Source organism: Podarcis gaigeae (assembly GCF_964106915.1).
Source record: "Podarcis gaigeae genome assembly, chromosome: 4".
In the NCBI taxonomy this organism is placed as follows: Eukaryota; Metazoa; Chordata; class Lepidosauria; order Squamata; family Lacertidae; genus Podarcis; species Podarcis gaigeae.
The window spans coordinates 38,280,061-38,299,518 of record NC_139677.1 but is presented as its reverse complement, the minus strand read 5'-3'; the positions used below and the strand labels follow the sequence as shown (position 1 = coordinate 38,299,518).

At 40.8% G+C, this 19,458-nt stretch overlaps 1 protein-coding gene and 1 long non-coding RNA gene across 9 annotated transcripts in view; both read left to right on the top strand.

Annotated features, from left to right (window-relative positions):
* NLGN4X (neuroligin 4 X-linked) overlaps positions 1-11,630 on the top strand; it is a 156,165-nt gene extending 144,535 nt beyond the window's left edge. For all 8 annotated transcript variants that reach the window (XM_083734261.1, XM_083734258.1, XM_083734257.1 and 5 more), the window contains one exon: positions 7,955-11,630. In XM_083734261.1, coding sequence (XP_083590387.1) covers positions 7,955-8,801 — 847 coding nt within the window. In that variant the 3' untranslated portion in view covers positions 8,802-11,630. The remainder of the gene's footprint in view (positions 1-7,954) is intronic.
* LOC310842603 overlaps positions 1-19,458 on the top strand; it is an 852,366-nt gene that overhangs the window by 375,529 nt on the left and 457,379 nt on the right. The window lies entirely within an intron of this gene.

The following is a 19,458-nucleotide window of genomic DNA, read 5'->3' as shown; positions in this document are numbered from 1 at the left end:
ATTCCACCTGCTCTGTTGAAAAGTGAAGTATTTTCAGTTTTGCTAACCTTTTAGTACTCATAATAATATCATAGTCATTGGAGAAAATCACAAAATATGGAATCAATAAGAGAGAATGAATAGAATCTAAAGATGGTGTTCTGCAATTGCACTGTATATTTTGTGTTCTTTTCTTTTTTTACTAAAAACCAAACTACCTGTATTTTAAAAAATACATCTTCTTACAAAAATGATGGTTACAGTTCTACACCATTCACAAGCAAAGATGAAGATATGCAAAACTCCAGTTTAACTTGTCTTACTGAACACACTGCAGTCCAGTTCCTTAAAAGAGATTTTCCCAACCACTTGGCCTTCAGATTTTTCAGACTGTGAGGAACGCAAGAGCCTTGGTGAATGCTTGCCATGTTGCAACATTTCTGGCAAAGCAATAACACTCTGGGTAGAGGTTAAACTAGATTCTTATAAAGAGTAATGCAGCACCCTGCACTGATAACACTAAATGTAGAATTGAAGGAGGGGATAGTGTGCCACTTCTGAAAAAGCCCAATCTATACCCCATGGTAATTAACAACTGCTGCCTTGTCACAAATACTATCTTTGGAGGCAAGGTACATGAGAGGCAGATACAAGTGGCAACACCACTGCAGGTACCTCCTAAAGGAGACTGAATATCTAGACCAGTGTTTCCCAAACTTGGGTCTCCAGCTGTTTTTGGACTACAATTCCCATCATCCCTGACCCCTAGCTAACGCTTATCTAGACCCATTCCAATCTGGGTTCATAACTAGTTTGGGGACTGAAACTGCCATAGTCACCTCTGTCAGGAGAGGGGTGTGTGAATGCAAACCTGTTAGTCTTACTATACAGCTTTTAATACCATCCTCTTAGACCCCTCTACAGGAGATAAGTATTTGGGGCACTGTTTTGCAGTGGTTCCAATCTTCTCTCCAGGAATGGTTCCAGAAGGTAGCATTGGATAAGTGCTTCTTGGCCCCCTGGAACACTTCAGCTATTGGTTGCTGCAGGGCACTATATTGTTTTCAGACCTATTTTAATATCTAGATTATGTTGTTGGGAGTCATTATTAGGAGTTTTGGAGCCAGATGTCATAAGTATGTCGATGTCCTGAGCATGCCCAGCCCAAAAAGGACAAATGGTTGATAGTTTATATTCTTTATTGAGAAACCACACACATTACGGTAGCTCAGAACATGAACATGACTAAGTAGATGGCATCCCTTCCCCAGGCTTGTGCTCTCGGCTGGACTGCTGGAGCAATGGCATGGCCATGCTTCCAACCTCATTTGATGCAGGCACACAAACAACCTGCAATTTCTTGTATCACTGTGCCTGTCTCTCCAAGCCCATCCTGGTTCTGGAGTACAACGAGGAAGGTAATGGAGCAGATTCTACTGCCCCACTCTTAGACACTGTCTCTTCCTCTGCTTCTTCCTCTGCTCTTAGTTCACTCTGCCCTTCCTCTGGTCCCAGCTCCAGCCCCACATCCTGCACCTCCTCCCTCATATCCAACTGCACAGACTCTTCTCCTTCCTGCAGCCCTGGCTTCAGCTTCACAGTAGGCACAAAACTCCATATATCACTCTCCCTTTCCCCTGGATCAGCCTCCAGCCCCACAGCCTCAGCCACACACACCAGCAAGTCCTGCCAGCTGATGATATCCAACTCAATTTATCTGTAACATCTGAATTGGGAATGGGTCTGAATGCAGTAATGGGCTAGATGAGGGCTAATCAACTGTCTGAATCCTAGCGGGTGAGTGCTTCCTGGATCTCAGAAGTCAGTATGTTGTGTGCCTGGGATGGGATCACACTCTCCCTGAAGGAGGAAGTTCATAGCAAATATTGATCTGACTGCACACCAAGTGGAGGGCTATGTGCTTGCATTTCTCAGGGTCAGATAATGAGTGATCGCACCAATCAACTTTTGACCATCACTACTGCTAGTACAGCCCTTTTAGGGGTGTCAGATAAGAACAGCATACCGGTTGAATCGCATGCATATTTCCATATACAGAATATGTGTGCAGAAGTCTGTTCCTGTATATGTGTCTCTTTAGCTGTACTGGAAGTTGTCCTCCTGGTATTGAAAGGATCCCTTCCTCATCATAGTTCCTGTTGTTTCCACCCATATAGTATATTGAGCATTCTCTGGTGTGCTGTCTCTAACATAGTGGTCATTGTCTGCTATGAGACTGAAATATGGTCACTTTCTCCCAAGCAGAGTCTTGAAAACTTAATGAGCTTGCAACCTGGAATGTTTAAGCAAGTATTCCATGGGGACTCAATATATATTTGTACTGTTTATGTTTGTAAGAAATAACTGGTGTAGCTGTCTAGCCTCCCAGTAAAATCAGGAATACCTAGCCCCTCATGTTACACACACACACACACACACACACACACACACAATCTGACATGTTTTCAATTCCTAAATAAGGAAGCAACTGTTGGGATACTGCCAGGGAGACAAAGGCCATCATGACCCCACATTGATTCCGGACGATCCATCGATCTCCCATAGACACGCAGTATCATTCAATTAGCGACACGAGCTCCAGAAATAGCTTGCCACATTCCAGAGCTGATGCATGCTCTATCAGCAGATAATGCACAGCGAAAGATGCACGCAGGAGAGCATTATTTACAATTTTATTCAGCGTTGGTCAGAACAAAGAAAACAAGACTGCTTGCGTTGATGTCTCAGGCACAGAGAGAAAACGAAAGCATAGACACAACATAAACTTCCTGTGAACAGGAAATACACAGACTCTGTGACTCACAAAGCCTGCTCCCTTTTAAGGTGGAACGGAAATATCCTAACAGCAACATCCAGAATTTTACTGTACAATTAATACTTAGTGCATCATTTGGAGGTTCTGCACTATTCCTCTAATTGGCACAGACCTCAGACCTCCTATGCTTACAAACAGCACACTGTTTGATGTGCCCACTACAAGAACTAGGTTTTGAGGAGAGGGCAGTGCTGCAAAACCACTAAGTGTCAAAAGATATGACAGCTAAAGGCATTTTGTGTTCCAGCCTGTAACTGGAGCTAGCATATGAAATGTGACAAAGGGTAGTGGCTGTTGAAAGCGGGAGAACATTAGGAATCAAAAGCAGCTATTTACTGATGCGGTATTTCCAGTTCCGCCAGCTTTATTCTTCAGTGTGCTCACAGAAATGAGACTGAAATGCTTGCGTGCAATCCCCTCCAAACAGTACTGTTTAAAATGCCATTAAGTGAGCAGAGAAGGCACTGTATAAATGTTTGCGGCATACACTTTGATGTGCTACCCTCATCACTAAATCTCAGGTGGCTTTGTACATGATGGGTTAACTCCTTTTGCTTCTGTTTGGAAGCAAATTGGTAATTGCAAGCTTTCTCATAGGAGTGTGTACCACTACTCTTCTTTCCAAGAGTTTTATTCCCACTTGTACCATTGGAAAGTGCATGCACACACATTATCATCATATACCTCATTGGTAGAGCATCTGCATAGCATGCAAAAGGTCTCAGAGCTGGAAAATATCCCAGGTGTGAAACTGGGCAGCCATTAACAGTCAGTGAATATAATACTGAGCTAGATGCTCCAGTCATCTGACTCAGTATAACTTGACAGCTTCCCATGTGTCTGTAGTGGAGAACTGCTTGAGAAGTCTCCCACCGACATACACAGCCAAAAGTACAAAGGCATTCACTTTAGATCTGGATGCAGAGGAAACAAGCATAGGAAATGATAAAAGAATCAGCTCAAACACAGAAGATATACCCCACATTTGAGCCTATTTGTTTGGATGGTCCGAGAGGGGCTGTTGCCCAGTGATAGAGTACAGTCATACCTTCGGGTTGCGAACGTGATCAGTGTGGAAGGCACATTCGCAACCCACAGCGCTGTGTCTGCGCACACATGTGATGCAATCCGGTGCTTCTGCGCATGTGCGAGCACTGAAACCTGGAAATAACCCGTTTTGGTACTTCTGGGTTTGGCCCGGTCTGCAACCTGAAAACTCGCAACCCACAGTGTTCATAACCCAAGGTATGACTGTACTTGCTTTGTATGGAGGTGGCCCCAGGTACAATCCTGAGTACTCTAGTTAGAGTTGGAAAAGACCTCTGTCCATGGTGCTGGAAAGTTGCTTCAAGTTTAGTGTAGACAGTACTGTGCTAGCTTAACAAACTTAGTCTGACTTAGTAAAGGGCAGCTTCTAGTATGCAGCAGGTCATGTAGTACAAACTTCACAGCATTCTGCAAAAACAGGGATTAAACATTAAAGGAAGCCTTTGCATACTAATGCACAGTTCCATGGCAATCAACAAAAGCTGTAGTGAGAGCAGGCAGTTAATTTTAAAGAAATGTTGTACATGTACTGAATCTTGCTGACATTTTGAACCAGAGAAGAATTGGGGGGGGATAGCATTTGACTTCTAATGCAGCCAAGGATTACTAGCTGCAAAAGCTCACATTCCGAACTAAGTGATATCAAACTTTTGTAATGTTTCTATATTATAGAAACATATCCCCCCCCTTACCAGAAGGCTACATTTTCCTGTTACTCTCCCAAGATTGCTTGAATATTTTCCCACATGGATGATACTGAACTATAACCACCAGAAATACACTGCAAGCTATTTAATTTGATGCATTTCTTAAGACGGCATCCCTTACATGGGGGTATACTTGTCAGAAAAAGTAAAAATTGAGGATGGTACTTGTGGATGGCACTTCGCCCCATCCTGTACCTTAGGAGCACATTTTATCTCTCCATTTCATTTCAAATCTCAGGTGGAATAAGAATCAACAAACTCCAGCTTCTTAGGTCTTAGCTTCTGCAGAATATGAGCATCAAAATGAATTAAAACAGGTTTTGACAGTATTATCATTTGAGAGGTGGGATTGGTTTTGTAGTACATAGATTAATGGTTTAAACAACCAGCATACCTTTCAAGATGCAAAATGCATTGTCGTCATCATTTTTGGACTCTAGTGAATATTGGCATCTCATGTTTTGACATGAGTTCCTGGTCAAGTACCATATTGTCAAAATCATAGTTATTTAGGTCTACAGCTGGTTCTGTGCAGCTCCTGATCTAGCAAGTCTACTTTGAAGTGAAGTGAAGTCTACCTTAGCTGAATTGGGATCATATTATCCCACTGCTTACTCTTCAGGATTTACCAGATCTTCCCTTCCCTTCCCTTCCCTTCCCTTCCCTTCCTTATTTGTAAAACAACTAATACTGTGGCATTCTTTACAAACAAAGTTAATAGGTTTTGCCGAAGATGTTGAAGTCCTGCAGAATGGCAACAATAGTGTTTTAAACATGGATATTGCAACATAAAGTTTGCTAATAATATTAAAAATAATAATGCAGTATCAAATTATTTCCTTAGAACTAAGCACACAATATGCAACATTCATAAATTATATAAGCTAATGTTCTCCCCACATTCGGCTATTCAGAAGTTTTAATGCTGCATTGAATGGCAAGAGAATTTCCCTTTCGTTAAAAATAGTAATAATGAAAGGCTAATTCTGTCAAAGGAACAGAAGGATATTATTAAGCTTAAATAATACTTTTGCCTGCTGTAATAACCAGCACCTCTGTTTGAACAATGAAGGAACCTTTGGAGCATTTAATTGTGCTTATGGATATTTTGAATATATTTTGAAAAGTTGTAGCATTCTGCGAAAAGCAATACTGTAATGCTCATTTCTAAAATAAATGAATGTAACATGTTTGGAAATAAAAATGAGAAACCTTGGTGTAATGCATTCTGCACTCTGGAGCAATATTGAAAAAGCACTAATTCGTCAAACAGAACCTGAGGAAAAAACGTAGCTTGTAACAAAAGACAGAATGCTGAGCTCAGCCATTGCAGTGCAACAAAGATATTCACATATTTGTCTTATTTCGGGGAAAGAATACATAACTGCTGTTGAAGCATGAAGCAAGGCTCCGTATCTCATAAATATTATCCCCCCACCATTTCTGTTTTGAAAGCAATGTGAGTCCTTTGTTGCAGTGTCTAATAAGGATGCCTAATGATAATCACTCTGATGCAACAAGACGATCTCTCAGAGTGGAAACAGATTTCCACCCATGGACCTTTCCTTCTGTATGCATAAAAAGGCTACTGGCAAGAAATGGGCATTGATTGCCGATGGGTGAGCAGGCAGTGCTTTCCCTTGCCCCTGGTGCAACTGATGATCAAAGCTGACAGCAATGGCTATCTGGGTGAAACAGAGATTGCTCACTGCAGCATGCCTTCCTGTGTTTGCAGTTCCTTGATATGCACTGGGCATGTGCAGCAAAACACTGGGAACCTGCTGCATTCTCCCAGCTGTCTTTGCCACTGATTAGGCTGTTAGCAGAACTTGCAAGAGCCCATGTGGTGTAGTGGTTAAAGTACTGAACTAAGACTTGGCAGACCAGGGTTGGCAGACGAAGCTCAATGGGTGACCTTGGGCCAGTCACAGCATCTCAGCCTAATCTACCTCACAGGGATGTTGTGGGAATTAAATGTATACCACCTTGAGCTTCTTAGAGAAAAAAAAGTACAATATGAATGCATAAATAAATAAATAAATGCTCCCTTAGATTTTCTTCACTATTTCAATTACCCACATTTCTGTAATGCTGTTTGTTCATGGCTATGGATGAGTCCCTTCCAACTCATCCAGAACATTATTCAGACTTTTCTAGTGTCCACACAACAGGGAAAAAAGCTGTAGGGACTTTTTAAGCATATAACTTGAACACTCAAAAACCACAATTTCCTGCCACTCACTTGCCCTCCATGCCACCTTCTCCTCTTACTATGTAGGTATGTGGGGAGTAAAAAATGGCAGAAGCCTCCTTTGGAGGAAATGATGTAGCTCAGGCCCTAGGTTTAATCCCTGGTATCTCCAGGTAGGGCTGAGAAAGACTCCTGCTGGAGAACCAGTGGTATCCAGTATTTGCAATATGAGCCACAGGGACCAGTGGTCTGGCCCACAATAAGGCAGCTTCTTATATTGTGGAAAGAAAAATCTTCATGGGGTCTCCCCTTGGTTGCACATGCCTCACAGAAGGTAGTTTTCCTTCTGAAATTCTTAGTCAAGTTTCATAATTCCTAGCAAGGAATGATGTTCTGCATGTAATTTTCAGCTGATAATGCATTTGAAGGGAGTGATCTCTGCTGTTTTACCTTCTCCACATTTTCCCATGGTAACACCTATTACTTGTGGGAGGTGGTAGTGTTTTTGGAGGATAAGGGAGAAACAGAAGCATGGGGTTGGATCTGATTTGAAAAGGAGGAACCTGTTCAGGCTGGCGGGGGCAGTACTTTCTGCATAGTTCTAGTTAGAAGTGCATTGGGAAGGGAATTCAGTACAAAGGCTTAGGAGTAAAACAAATCAGATCACAATTTTGCTATCCCGTTTGTGAGAAGTGAAATCAGAAGAGCACCTATATAAGCCAATTTGCCAGTTTATAGTGTTTGTCCAAATCACCCCTTTTGAAGAAACAGTCTGATCTAAACATAATACAGAAAACTAGCTCTGATTATATATATGAACTTGAAGAACCAAAACCTGGCATCAATATCCTGAAATAAACATTGTTAAAGCTTGTAGTAGTATATCCGAGCATGTAATTATTTTCCAGGTTTGGGACTGCTTTGTAATTGTTAAGTTGTGGGTGAACATATCAGACGACACAGCGATTCTTCAAACAGCTCTTGTTTATTCACAGGCCAGAACAGAAGGGTTCAGTCAGCCTGCTTATATAGAGCTCCAGTACAATGTAACTGTAACAATTTTCTAAAACTATCCAATCACTGAACGTCACTTTTGATCTCTTATTTGCATAACTATCTACAGTATCCCCCTGCTGGCCCAGGGTGAGAACTTCAGTACATAACAGTAATATTGTTTTGTTTGTATATTTACAGGGATCCGAACCAACCTGTTCCCCAGGATACAAAGTTTATCCATACGAAACCCAATCGTTTTGAAGAAGTAGCCTGGTCTAAATATAATCCAAAGGACCAACTTTATTTACACATTGGCTTGAAACCCAGAGTCCGGGATCACTACCGAGCAACGAAAGTTGCTTTCTGGCTAGAACTTGTTCCACATTTACACAACCTGAATGAAATATTCCAGTATGTCTCCACAACAACAAAGGTGCCGCCTCCTGATATGACATCATTCCCTTACGTCACTAGGCGTTCTCCTGGAGGGAAGTTCACCACCAAGCGCCCACTGATGACACCGAGCAACAATCCGAAGCATTCGAAAGACACACAGAAAACGTCTCCAGATGATGCAAGTGTTCTGATAGAAAACAAGAGAGATTATTCCACAGAGCTGAGTGTTACCATTGCCGTAGGGGCATCTCTGTTATTCCTCAACATATTAGCATTTGCCGCGTTGTACTATAAAAAAGACAAGCGACGTCATGAGACGCACAGACGCCCCAGTCCACAGCGGAACACCACCAACGATATCGCCCACATACAGAACGAAGAGATAATGTCATTGCAGATGAAGCAGCTGGAGCACGATCATGAGTGTGAGTCACTACAGGCACACGACACCCTGAGACTCACCTGTCCACCTGATTATACCCTCACTCTTAGAAGATCTCCAGATGACATTCCACTCATGACGCCCAACACCATAACCATGATTCCAAACACATTAACAGGAATGCAGCCTTTGCATACTTTCAACACTTTCAGCGGAGGACAAAACAGTACTAATTTGCCCCATGGACATTCCACCACTAGGGTATAGCTCTGTTATTCGCCCCACCCCATGCCACCCGGAAGATTAAAAATAAGGGAAAAAAGGGGGAAAGCAAAGAAAATAAATCATACTCTCCATCAAGCAACTTGTCTAAGCAAAACAAAAAGATATAGAGAAAGAGAGAAAGGCAGACACAATTTTCTTACAGATCCTTTTCATAGGAACTCTGATATTCTATTAAAAAAAAAAGATCACCTTCTCAAACCCTGTGAAATGTGAAATGTGTACATTGCTATTAGGATACTGCTTTAATATCTCAACCACTCTGATTGAAAGTTAAGAGTTGAGGCCTGAAGAGAATCACTTAGAAAGGATATGTATTGAGTGTAACAAACAGAAGCAGAAACTTCTGGAAACACAGAGCCAGTGACTGTACAGTTTTTTAATAAATAAAATTTTAAAAAAATGTTCTATATGTGCCATACCATGAATGGCCCTTGTTATACAAAAGACATCACCATGGGCTTTTACCCATCATAAGAAGCTGTAATCCAGAATGGGGAAATAAGATTTTATTATTAAAAAAAAAAAAGGACTGACTATGCAGTAAATACGTATAGTTCTGTGCAAAGAGATGACTTGCCAGCCTGAACTATATTTAAGAAACTTTGTAAAAAAAAAAATGTACATAGCTGTGAGTTTTAAAAAGAAGAAGCTTTTATTGGTGTTTTCAGTTTGAAAAGAGCTTTTAGAAAGATTGTGCTTTCAGTTGTGATCTATGTGTATAAACATTAATCATACCACCTCTGTTTCCTCCCAGACCAAAAGGAGGGTTTTCTTCTTAATTACTAGTGGTAAACCAACACATGAGGGTTTCTTTTTTTCTCCCTAATGTTTCATTTCTAGGAGAACATGATGTCATGCCGAGGATACAGACGACTGTGTGGCCTGCCAGATTTTCTTTTACAGGTTACACACATGCATGTTAAGGCGTTCATAGATAGGAAACAGTTGGGTTTGTTTTCCTAAAAATATATAAATATATAAATATATAAATCCTTTTTTTCCTTTCCTTTCCTATTTTTGTGTTAGCCTTCATATACCGCAACACAGAGAAACAGATTGAAGAATTACAAAAAAGCTTGTTAAAATTGAGCTATGAGTCCATATTTTTTGTTTTGTTTTTATTTCTTTTGGGTATCTGCTATGCCATGAATCATTGCTTTCCAAATTGTGAGTGCCCTGATGCGTATTAAGAAGGCCTGCCTCTCTGGCCAGTCTTTTTCTGAGGAAGATTAGTTCTGCCTGCACCAGCAGTCTGCAGATGAGGTTGATCTGAGAAGCAACTGCTCTGCTATTTTGAACAAGGGAAACACATGAAGTGGAAGATGGGGAAGAAATCGTTTCTATTTACTGTTCGTTTAATAAAGTATGAGGGAAGATGTGGACGGAACAGTCTGTAAAGAGCTTTTGGCCCAGTAGTAATTTGTAACCAAGCCCACAGTCTTTTGTTGCACCACAGAAAGGATGGATGGCCTGGAGAGCTAGAAGAAAACCATATCAAATGTACAATAGGTGAGTCGCCTTGAAGAAGCTGGATCATTTTACTGTGCAAAAGCATCAAACCTTTTTCTTAATTCCTCGCTCTATTCCCATTAACAGGGGAGTTTGGTATGAAAGGCAGCTGTTCCAACAAGATACTTGGCACCTCTGTATAAAGTTTTTTAAAAATATCAACTGTTATAAAGGTAGAATTGAGTTATTAATAAGTGAAGAATGGTTTATATTTTGTCTTTAGAAAACTGAAGTTAAAGTTGGTAACCAAAGATATTTGAACAGAGTTGCTCTGCACATGATCATATCTTTCCCAGGATGTATATTGTATTTTTTATTTCCCTGTGTTAAAAAGGGCACAACGCTGTATTATCATCCCCAGATAATCATATCTGACACAAGATGCCTTCTGCCTTTAGACTAGACAGCTTGCAACATACTAACTTACAGCTACTTTGACATCTTCTCATCTGGCTGTATTATAGGCACAGCTCCATACTGTTTCTGGCAAAGAAAGCAGGTCCTGACATTGAGAATCGCAAAAAGTGGATTGGCAATCCAGCAAATTGACTACTGTGGCCCATACTGAAGTCTTGTTGGAAATTGAAAACTTGTATATGCTTTCTGCTTCTTGGTGAGGGTTTACATGAGCTTAGAGCTCGGTTTGTCACCCAGTATTAAATGGGGGTGCAGGAAAAAAACAATTGCCTTCCATGATCTTTACTGTAATCTTAATTAAAGCTGGGCCTATTCTATGCCATTCTCACAATTGACGCATTGCCTCCACTAAGACACAACAGTTCTTCACAACTTGTGGGATTAAAGAGAAAGGGATGTGATGGCATCTTAGTTGGGTATGTTTGTTATGTGAATTATGGTATTTGTTTAGTATTTCCAGTTGTCTTCTGCTAGCAACATGTACAGTACTGTGTCAGGCTTGTGACATTTGGGTAAAACCGTTTCTGTAAGTGAATGATTTTAGCTTTTAAAAATGATGACAATGACGTCACTTTAATAATCTAATACGTCTGGACAGATGTATGATTTATAAATGGAAATTTTTAGGCTCTTCATAGGATTCTATAATAATAACAACAAAGTATACTTTAAAAAAAACTATAAAAGGAAAGAAAAAAGAACTTTCCCAGGCTTTTCTTCTTGACCTTAAGAGGCACGCAGGGTTTCTTTTTATTATTGTTTCTGCATTTTTCTTTTCTTTTTTGGTTCTGCCTTAAGTAAGGATAGAAGATATATATGGCTGGACACATATGTATAAACTTTTCAGCAGCATTTTTAATAATAAAATATCACAGTATTTTCTAATGCTTTGTGCAAAGAATTATGTGTTTATCCTTTTTGTAAAGAAAACAATCATTTTAAAAACCTGACACCTGTACTTAAGCTCTCCGGTCTCCATAGAGGCTTGTCATGTATGGCAGCGGGTTCAACTGGTAGGTTGGATTTGGGTTCATATTATAATTAGCATTGCTGTAAGCCTATTGCCAAGGGAAATCCATGCCTGATGCTGAAGTATCAAACAGCAAGTACTATTTGTTATTGCATATGAATTCCATCACTTTTCTGAAGGTGTTGTTGGTGCCAAATGGAAATGAAATGCTTGAACAGCAACATGTGCCCAAATTTTCATTTTTAGCAATCAGTCCACTGAGGTTGGAGTGATGTCTTGTCTAGTTTTGTTTCTGAAGTTGACCCGTACAGTCTGCAACTCAAATTTAAGAACATATGAAGGTGCCTTATATTGTATTAGACTGTTGGTATCTAGCTCAATATCATTTAAACTACATCTCAATAGCATCTCCAGAGTTTCAGGCTGGGGTCTTTTCCTAGCCCATTAGCAGCCCATATGACAGTGTCATTGGGACGTTCCAAACAGACCATGTCATTGGTGCTTACCTGAGGGGGGGCAAGAGGTGGGGAGTTGGGTGCTGTCCCACACAGCACTGAACTCCCTGCACCTTGCCCTGCCCCATCTCCTACTGGTAAGCACCAGTGAAATGTTGTGTTCAGAAGCTAGGAGAGCAGTGATGCCCCACCTACGCCACCACACAGCCTGCCACAGTCCTGGCCCTATCTGGAAATGCCACAGATTTAACCTGGAAACAACTGCATGGGCTTTGGTGAGACTCAAACTGGGTGTCCTGCAGATAGGGATGTGGGATAAATTCAATTCAGTTCAGATGCAATCTTAGCTAATTAGATCTTTTCAAAACCATACAGAAACTGAAACACAGCCTTCCTTCAAAATCCACATTTCTCTGGTTTTTGCAATGCAGCTTTCTAAGCAAGCATTGTGTGTTTGTTTTTAAAGTCATATTCTAGCACAAAGTGCATCTAATGACATATATCAGTGAAAATCGCTTACAAAATGCATTATATCAGGGGATATGTGCCTATTAGGCAAAAATGCATACAAAAATGTATGCATTAGGAGACATTTTCATGAAAACTTTAAACCAAAGGGGATCACAAAGTGTTATGAAAATATGGATAACTGAATTTAATACTGGAAAGATGAGAAACAGAGATAAAGAGGAAACGTTATATTAGACCACGCCTTCTTGCAGATCAGGAATTAGCTGTCTGTCACCTGTACTACTAGGCTAAAAGGCTAGACTTTCAATTAAAGCTCACTATTTCTCTAAAATATTGAAACAGCTATTGATAACTACAGCATATGGAAACCTTGATTGCAGCCTTCCTGGTGTGACCAGGAAGTGTGTCCAGTCCCAACAAACATGTTGAGAACAAATACTTAGATCACTTCTTTTTGCCTACAGTTAGCACCGTCAAGCATAGATTTCAAGTGCAGGGAAGCATTCATGCAGGCCAAATGCAAGACCTGGGAATCTATTCACTACAACAAACACTCAAAAGATAGTGGCTCAGGTTGAGAGAAAAGATAAAATGGGAGAAGCTTGTCTCTCTGGGTAAGTAAGTTCCAGTTGATTTATTTTAATGTATTGTCTCCTTCTCCCTCAAGGCTCAAGATAGTAAAAACAATGTGTGTTTGTGTGCGATTTTCATTTTACAGATACAGTGGTACTTTGGGTTAAGAACTTAATTCATTCTGGAGGTCCATTCTTAACCTGAAATTGTTCTTAACCCGAGGTACCACTTTAGCTAGTGGGGCCTCCCACTGCTGCCACACCGCCGCCGCACGATTTCTGTTCTCATCCTGAAGCAAAGTTTCAGCACTCAAGGTGCTATTTCTGAGTTAGCGGAGTCTGTAACCTGAAGCATCTGTAACCCAAGGTACCACTGTAACCCAAGGTACCACTGTACCTTGTAACCCAAGGTACCACTGAGAATGGAGGTGGAACACAGCCATTGTGGTCAGATGGCAACTTCTATCCACAGAAGGCTTTTGATTCAACAGAAAGATTCCTTTGGTAGATGAGGACACAATTGCTTTTGCTGATTCCTTCCTCTCCCAACTTCCTCCCTGCTGCATAATCCATGATCTGTGATCAGAAGGTGCACTTCCGTTTGCCAAAGGGGAAGCCTTGATCCATCCCCAAATAAGTGCTATTTGGAACAAAAGTAGATTTTCTTGGAGGATCTCCTTCTGTGTTTGCATATAGAACACGTACACTTATGCACTCCTGTGGGAAGAAAATAGATATATACATAAAAGCAGATACTGTGAAGTTGTTTTGGAGGTTGCTGTTTGACTTATTGGGGGCTTTGCTTCATCCTGAGCAGGAACTAGTACATTCATGTGCAAAGGCTACTTTTTAAATTTTCTTTTGGGATACAGATCCCCCTTTTTTAAAACTATGAATCTCAAAGAAATAAATACTTTTTCTTGTACACAATCCATTATTAACATTCCAAATTTCTTGTATCTTGCCAACAGGCTACTTGAGCAGAATCTAAGACGTAAGAGAACTGCAGAGTAATTATGAGTGGAACTGAAGGAATGTACTCACCCCTATAATTATAATCTACTCATCCCTAGAATTATAAAAGAGTCCAGATTGTCTAAACTTCAGCTATTTAAATGTTAGCCATTTAACCATTGATACAACTGTATGTGCTGAATGTTTAATCACACATTTGCATATCTGAACATTTGGGATGTTCCCCAGATCATTTCTGTGAAAAGAAGTTATACTGTATAGCCATAATTTTGTTCACAAAATCTACTAAGGGATGGGGAGAAAATTATTTGGTTTGCATTTTGATGCAAACTGACCTACTTTTCAAGTCCAGGATGAACATGCAGGTTGGAATGTACTTCTTTGAATTTTGTGACACCATTTCAATTAGGGGGAAAAATGCACACAAGGATGTGTATTTTATGAGGGAAATGCATTTGAGGTATGCATTGAAAAGTATACAAAATGTGCATTTTAAAGGAATAATGTGTATCAAGTATGCATTAGAGCATGGGTAGGCAAACTAAGGCCCGGGGGCCAGATCCGGCCCAATTGCCTTCTAAATCTGGCCTGTGGACGGTCTGGGAATCAGCATGTTTTTACATGAGTAGAATGTGCTCTTTTATTTAAAATGCATCTCTGTGTTATTTGTGGGGCATAGGAATTCATTATCCCCCCCCTTCAAAATATAGTCCGGCCCCCCACAAGGTCTGATGGACAGTGGACCTGCCCCCTGCATTAGAAAGAAAAGTTGAAATGTGAATTTTTCACTTTTTTAAAAAATCTACAGAAGGGTATAGAAGAGAAACGACCTATCATTAAGTGCATGCAAAGTGGTCGTGAAACAGAAACATCTCTACTTCCACTGTAATGATATGTGTCCATCCCTTCGACTCCAATTAAAATCTTGCACACAATTCTCAGATTCAGTTTTAGTCAAGTCTCTCACACGACTTCAGAAAATGTCCACATCCAAACTGAAGAATCTGGTCTGTGATGGGAACTTAAGTCTTTGGAATCAGCTGCCTGAATGTTCAGTCAAGTGGCACAGTTCATATTGTAGCCCGAGTGGTACCTTTGGGGAACACAGCTCTATCTGCAAGAGTTTTTGCAGAAATCAGTTATGGGAGTAGGGATGCTAAAGTTCTGGGGCCTGGTTCTATATCAAGATTTCCCCAGTTACCTTATACTTCTCTAATTATGCACTAATGTGTGAAAGACTACTGTTAACTGGTACATCATGGATACAGTCAGCCACAGTGTGTCTAATTGTGTGACAGCATTTTGCTTAGCCTGTAAAATCAAGGGAATTGCAGCTGATTATATTTGTAGTCAGCTAGTTAATGTGTAGTCATCCATATATATTTTTATGTATACAAAGTGAATATCTCACTGTTCATGCAGATTAAATAAGACAGTAGAGGCAAGTACATGGGAACACAGCAGCAACGCTTTTTTGGATATCACCCAGAAGTCCACCTGCCAGACATGGATCCTTTCTAAAAAGCCAACCATAAACAAAATATTTTTAACTCCTTATGCAAGCTTCAAGTAATAATTCAAGGTCTGAATTATGCTGCTTTGTAGTATAGAGATATGTGTCCCCTTTCTTTTATATTTTTAACTGACCATTATAGCTCTAAATAGGTAGCTTTTTTGGTCTGTTAGAATAAAGTGCACATGGACCACATGCTACAAACATTTTAAAGCATTCTGTTCTTTTCAGAAATTATCAGACTGAGTTCAAACTTTTGCTGCTAACAGTGTTCTAACAAGAGCCCTTAAGTCATACAAAATGTATCTAAAGGGCTAAGTGCCACCTGTGGTTTTTTGTTTTATGCCATCGAGTATTGTACATAGCAAATTATTTTTGACAAATTTACAGAAAGAGTGCATATGAACTGGATAACATTATAGAGGACATCTTACAATTTCGGAAGTTTCAGTTTGGGTACATTTAGATCACGACGAGAAGATGACGAGTGAGACCTCGTCGAAACGTCGCCTAGACACCCCAACTTTTACACGGGAAGACACCCGAGGACACCAAAACCTGCATTCCTGTACCCGTGAAAATCTACGAAAGCATATATATATATATATATATATATATATATATATATATATATATGAGAGACTTATTCAAGGTCTGCTATAACTAAATTATGATTGGTAGCATGAAGATAAAATATTATTGGTGATAGCTCTGTGGATTAATTCTCATGCTCAGGATCTAATCCATCATCTTTGAAGAAGGAGAGAGATTTCTTTAGAAAGAACTAAAATTACACCTTTCAAAGTTGTTTCTCATATCGAAAGGAAATGCATCAGACCTCGCTACTTTTCACCAATTCTCTTGAGCATGACATACTCAGTGATGTTCACTGATCATGTGCAAAGACATTCTGATTGCTGTGTGGGATGTGACTAGGTTAGTTGACTCACATTATTTTATTAGCTGGAGTTCTCTGGTATCTCTAATGTAATCCTGTTGCCCCTGCAAAGGTTCTACATTTTGCTTTTCTCACTTGATCTGGGATTATTTGCTTGTCACCTACCACTGACAATGATTATGGCACATCCACAAGACTCCACTGGTTTATAGTGCGTGGTAGAAGAATTTGGCCTAATTCAGTCACACTGACCTCAAGCAGAGAGTTTCAGAAATTTGAATTAGGGAGGGAGAGGGGAGGAACACAAGATGGAAGGGTTTAATGCAAAGGGTATAGCTCCAAGCAGAGTGGAGGACAGCCAGACACACTTGCCCTGGGCTTCAGAGGGCTAGGTTGGCTGGGGTGTCCTTCCAGGGGCTTGTTGGACTTAAGTGGTTATGACAAGAACTTTATCCTAACAAGACTCCCAACCCAGGCCTCAGACAAACTATGCAGAAGCCTGGGTGGTCATAGTAATGCTACCATCTCCTAGAGGTGGGATCTATGCTTTTAAGGAAGATGTTCAGAAGGTTTTATGTCCACAGATGAGTGTTCCAAGAGTTATTTGGTCTTTATTTTCTCCTGCTACTCTCTTCCTCTGTTCTTACAACAGCCAGACTAGCAGAAATTAAGGCCAGACCAATGGCACAGAAGATGCTGAAATGCATTCCTCTTCTCCAGAGCTGCAATCTGGAAAGTCGAAGTAATCACTCCTAGTCACTGAGTACATTTTTCATCTTCTGCTGCATTTCTTGGCTCTGTCTAGTCTCTCAGCATGACAGGTTTTGAGTGACTGAGGTCTGCCATACAGTGGATATTCATCTGTGGAGGTTTCATGTCCTTCATGTCTAGTTCCTCTATTTTCGCCCTTTATCTTTTTCTCCCCAAGGGCAACAGTGACAGGAATTGATCTACCCGACTTTTCTCCTTTTATCCTGCCAACTACCAAAACTTATTAGCTATAATCTCTGCCCCGTTCAGTGTTTGCTGTCTTTGGTGAGTGCAGGTGCATTTAACCCCCAGATGCCCCTACACACTCCCTAGTATCTAGCCTACTCAACCTTATCTCCTTATCTTATGCTTTTGACCATTTGATCTGTGTTACTTCTTGCTGAATGTCTCCAATATTTAGTGGATTCAGTCCTGGATAAAACAAGAGCTGGTGCTACTGACGCTGCTCATCAACACAAGGTGAACTGGACATCTATTTGTCCTAGACAGTATTAGTGGAAATCAATTGCTTCATACTGGTATTCATGATAGTGCCAGTGCAACTCCTGGAGAAGGTAATATTGTTCAGCTTCTAAACCTTAAGTTTCAATATCAGAAATATCTGTGTTTAGGGTGTAGGCTATGTGTAGGCTGATTTTGGTTGGTATTGTGTGATGGGATAATAAGCTGCTTGTGCGTAAAAGCTTGATCCCTCTGGGGTTTGGCTGGTCACCCAAACCTAGGCACTAACGGAGCCCCCAAAGCATGACTCCGTCAGTCGCTGGTAGAATCCGACAGTGGGCGTCTACGGAACTTACTCCAACATAAAAGTTGTTTGATGGACATGCGCCTCCTGGACTCTCTGCGTGACAGCTTCCGGCGAGGGGTGGGGGTTGCTAAAGGGGGTCTTGTTACCTCCTCACTGTTCTCACTAGAAGTATCCCAGAGCCTCTCCCCCGATTCCCTTTCCGCTGGAACTCCTGCTCTCCCCCCTACTGGTTCCTTCTTCTGCTGTAGAGTCTCTCCTATTCTCCTGGAGCCTCTCCACCACCTGTCCCTCCGATGGCAGTTCCCTGACATATTGCCACCATCCTCATTATGGTGATATGTAGTAGTCATGTGGTCAAATTCAAATATCCCTGCTAAATGGTGTGGACATTTGAAAAATATGGGAAGGCCATTATTTTTTGGTTCGTCTCGGGTGTCAAAATGGGTTGGCCCCAGTTTTGTGTCAACATGAAATGAGCCTCACCTACTTTGGGGGCAACCAGTGACACTCCCAACAGATTTACATGGGACTTCTGATATAAATGATCGTGGAAGGATAAGAAGTTGAAGGTTTCAAAAAGGTAGGTATGAGGAACGCCTGAGATAATTTTGCATGTCTTATCAAAATTCTTTCATCCTACCTTGAACTGCTCTTCATGATTTGCCTGAGCAGATGCAACCGTCTTTGCATCCATGGAAGTGAAACGTAGGAGTGTACAGAATGCCTTTCCCACCCTGACTTCTGATAAAGTCCACACATTATCAACATTTTAATGGGCTCCTTTGATATTTCTCAGATCTTTCAACCTGAAGAGGAATCTCTACATTCACTACAAATTTTGCTTTAAGACTCATGTCCATGGCAATCCTAGATCAAAGAAAAAATAAATCAAACATCTACATAAGGAAGAAAAGTGTGTGTGGTGTACTACTGCAAACTGCTGCATAAGCACTTAAGAGTTAAGGATCCTGTAGAATAACTTCTGTGGCAGTCTGGTGTCTCAAGCTGTGACCTTCTGTTGTCATTAAGTCTTAAGTTTAAAAGTAGTACTGAGTGTTGCTGCGTGATCAAGCCTTCATTGTCCTTGACATACTTTTTCATTCCTGCCGAATACTTGGAAAACCTCAGAGAGGAGAATTATAAATGTTTGACAGAAGATTTCCAAAAACCCATATGCATATTTTGCAGGCCTTTTCTCACAACTTGTGAGCATAGGAGCCAACTCCTGGGGGTCGAGGTCCCTTCACCCCGCCTAAAATATTTGAGAGTGCTGGGCCCCCCAAAGTTGATGGGCATTGCCATTCAAATGGTGTGTGTGTGCCATGTCATGTGATTGATTA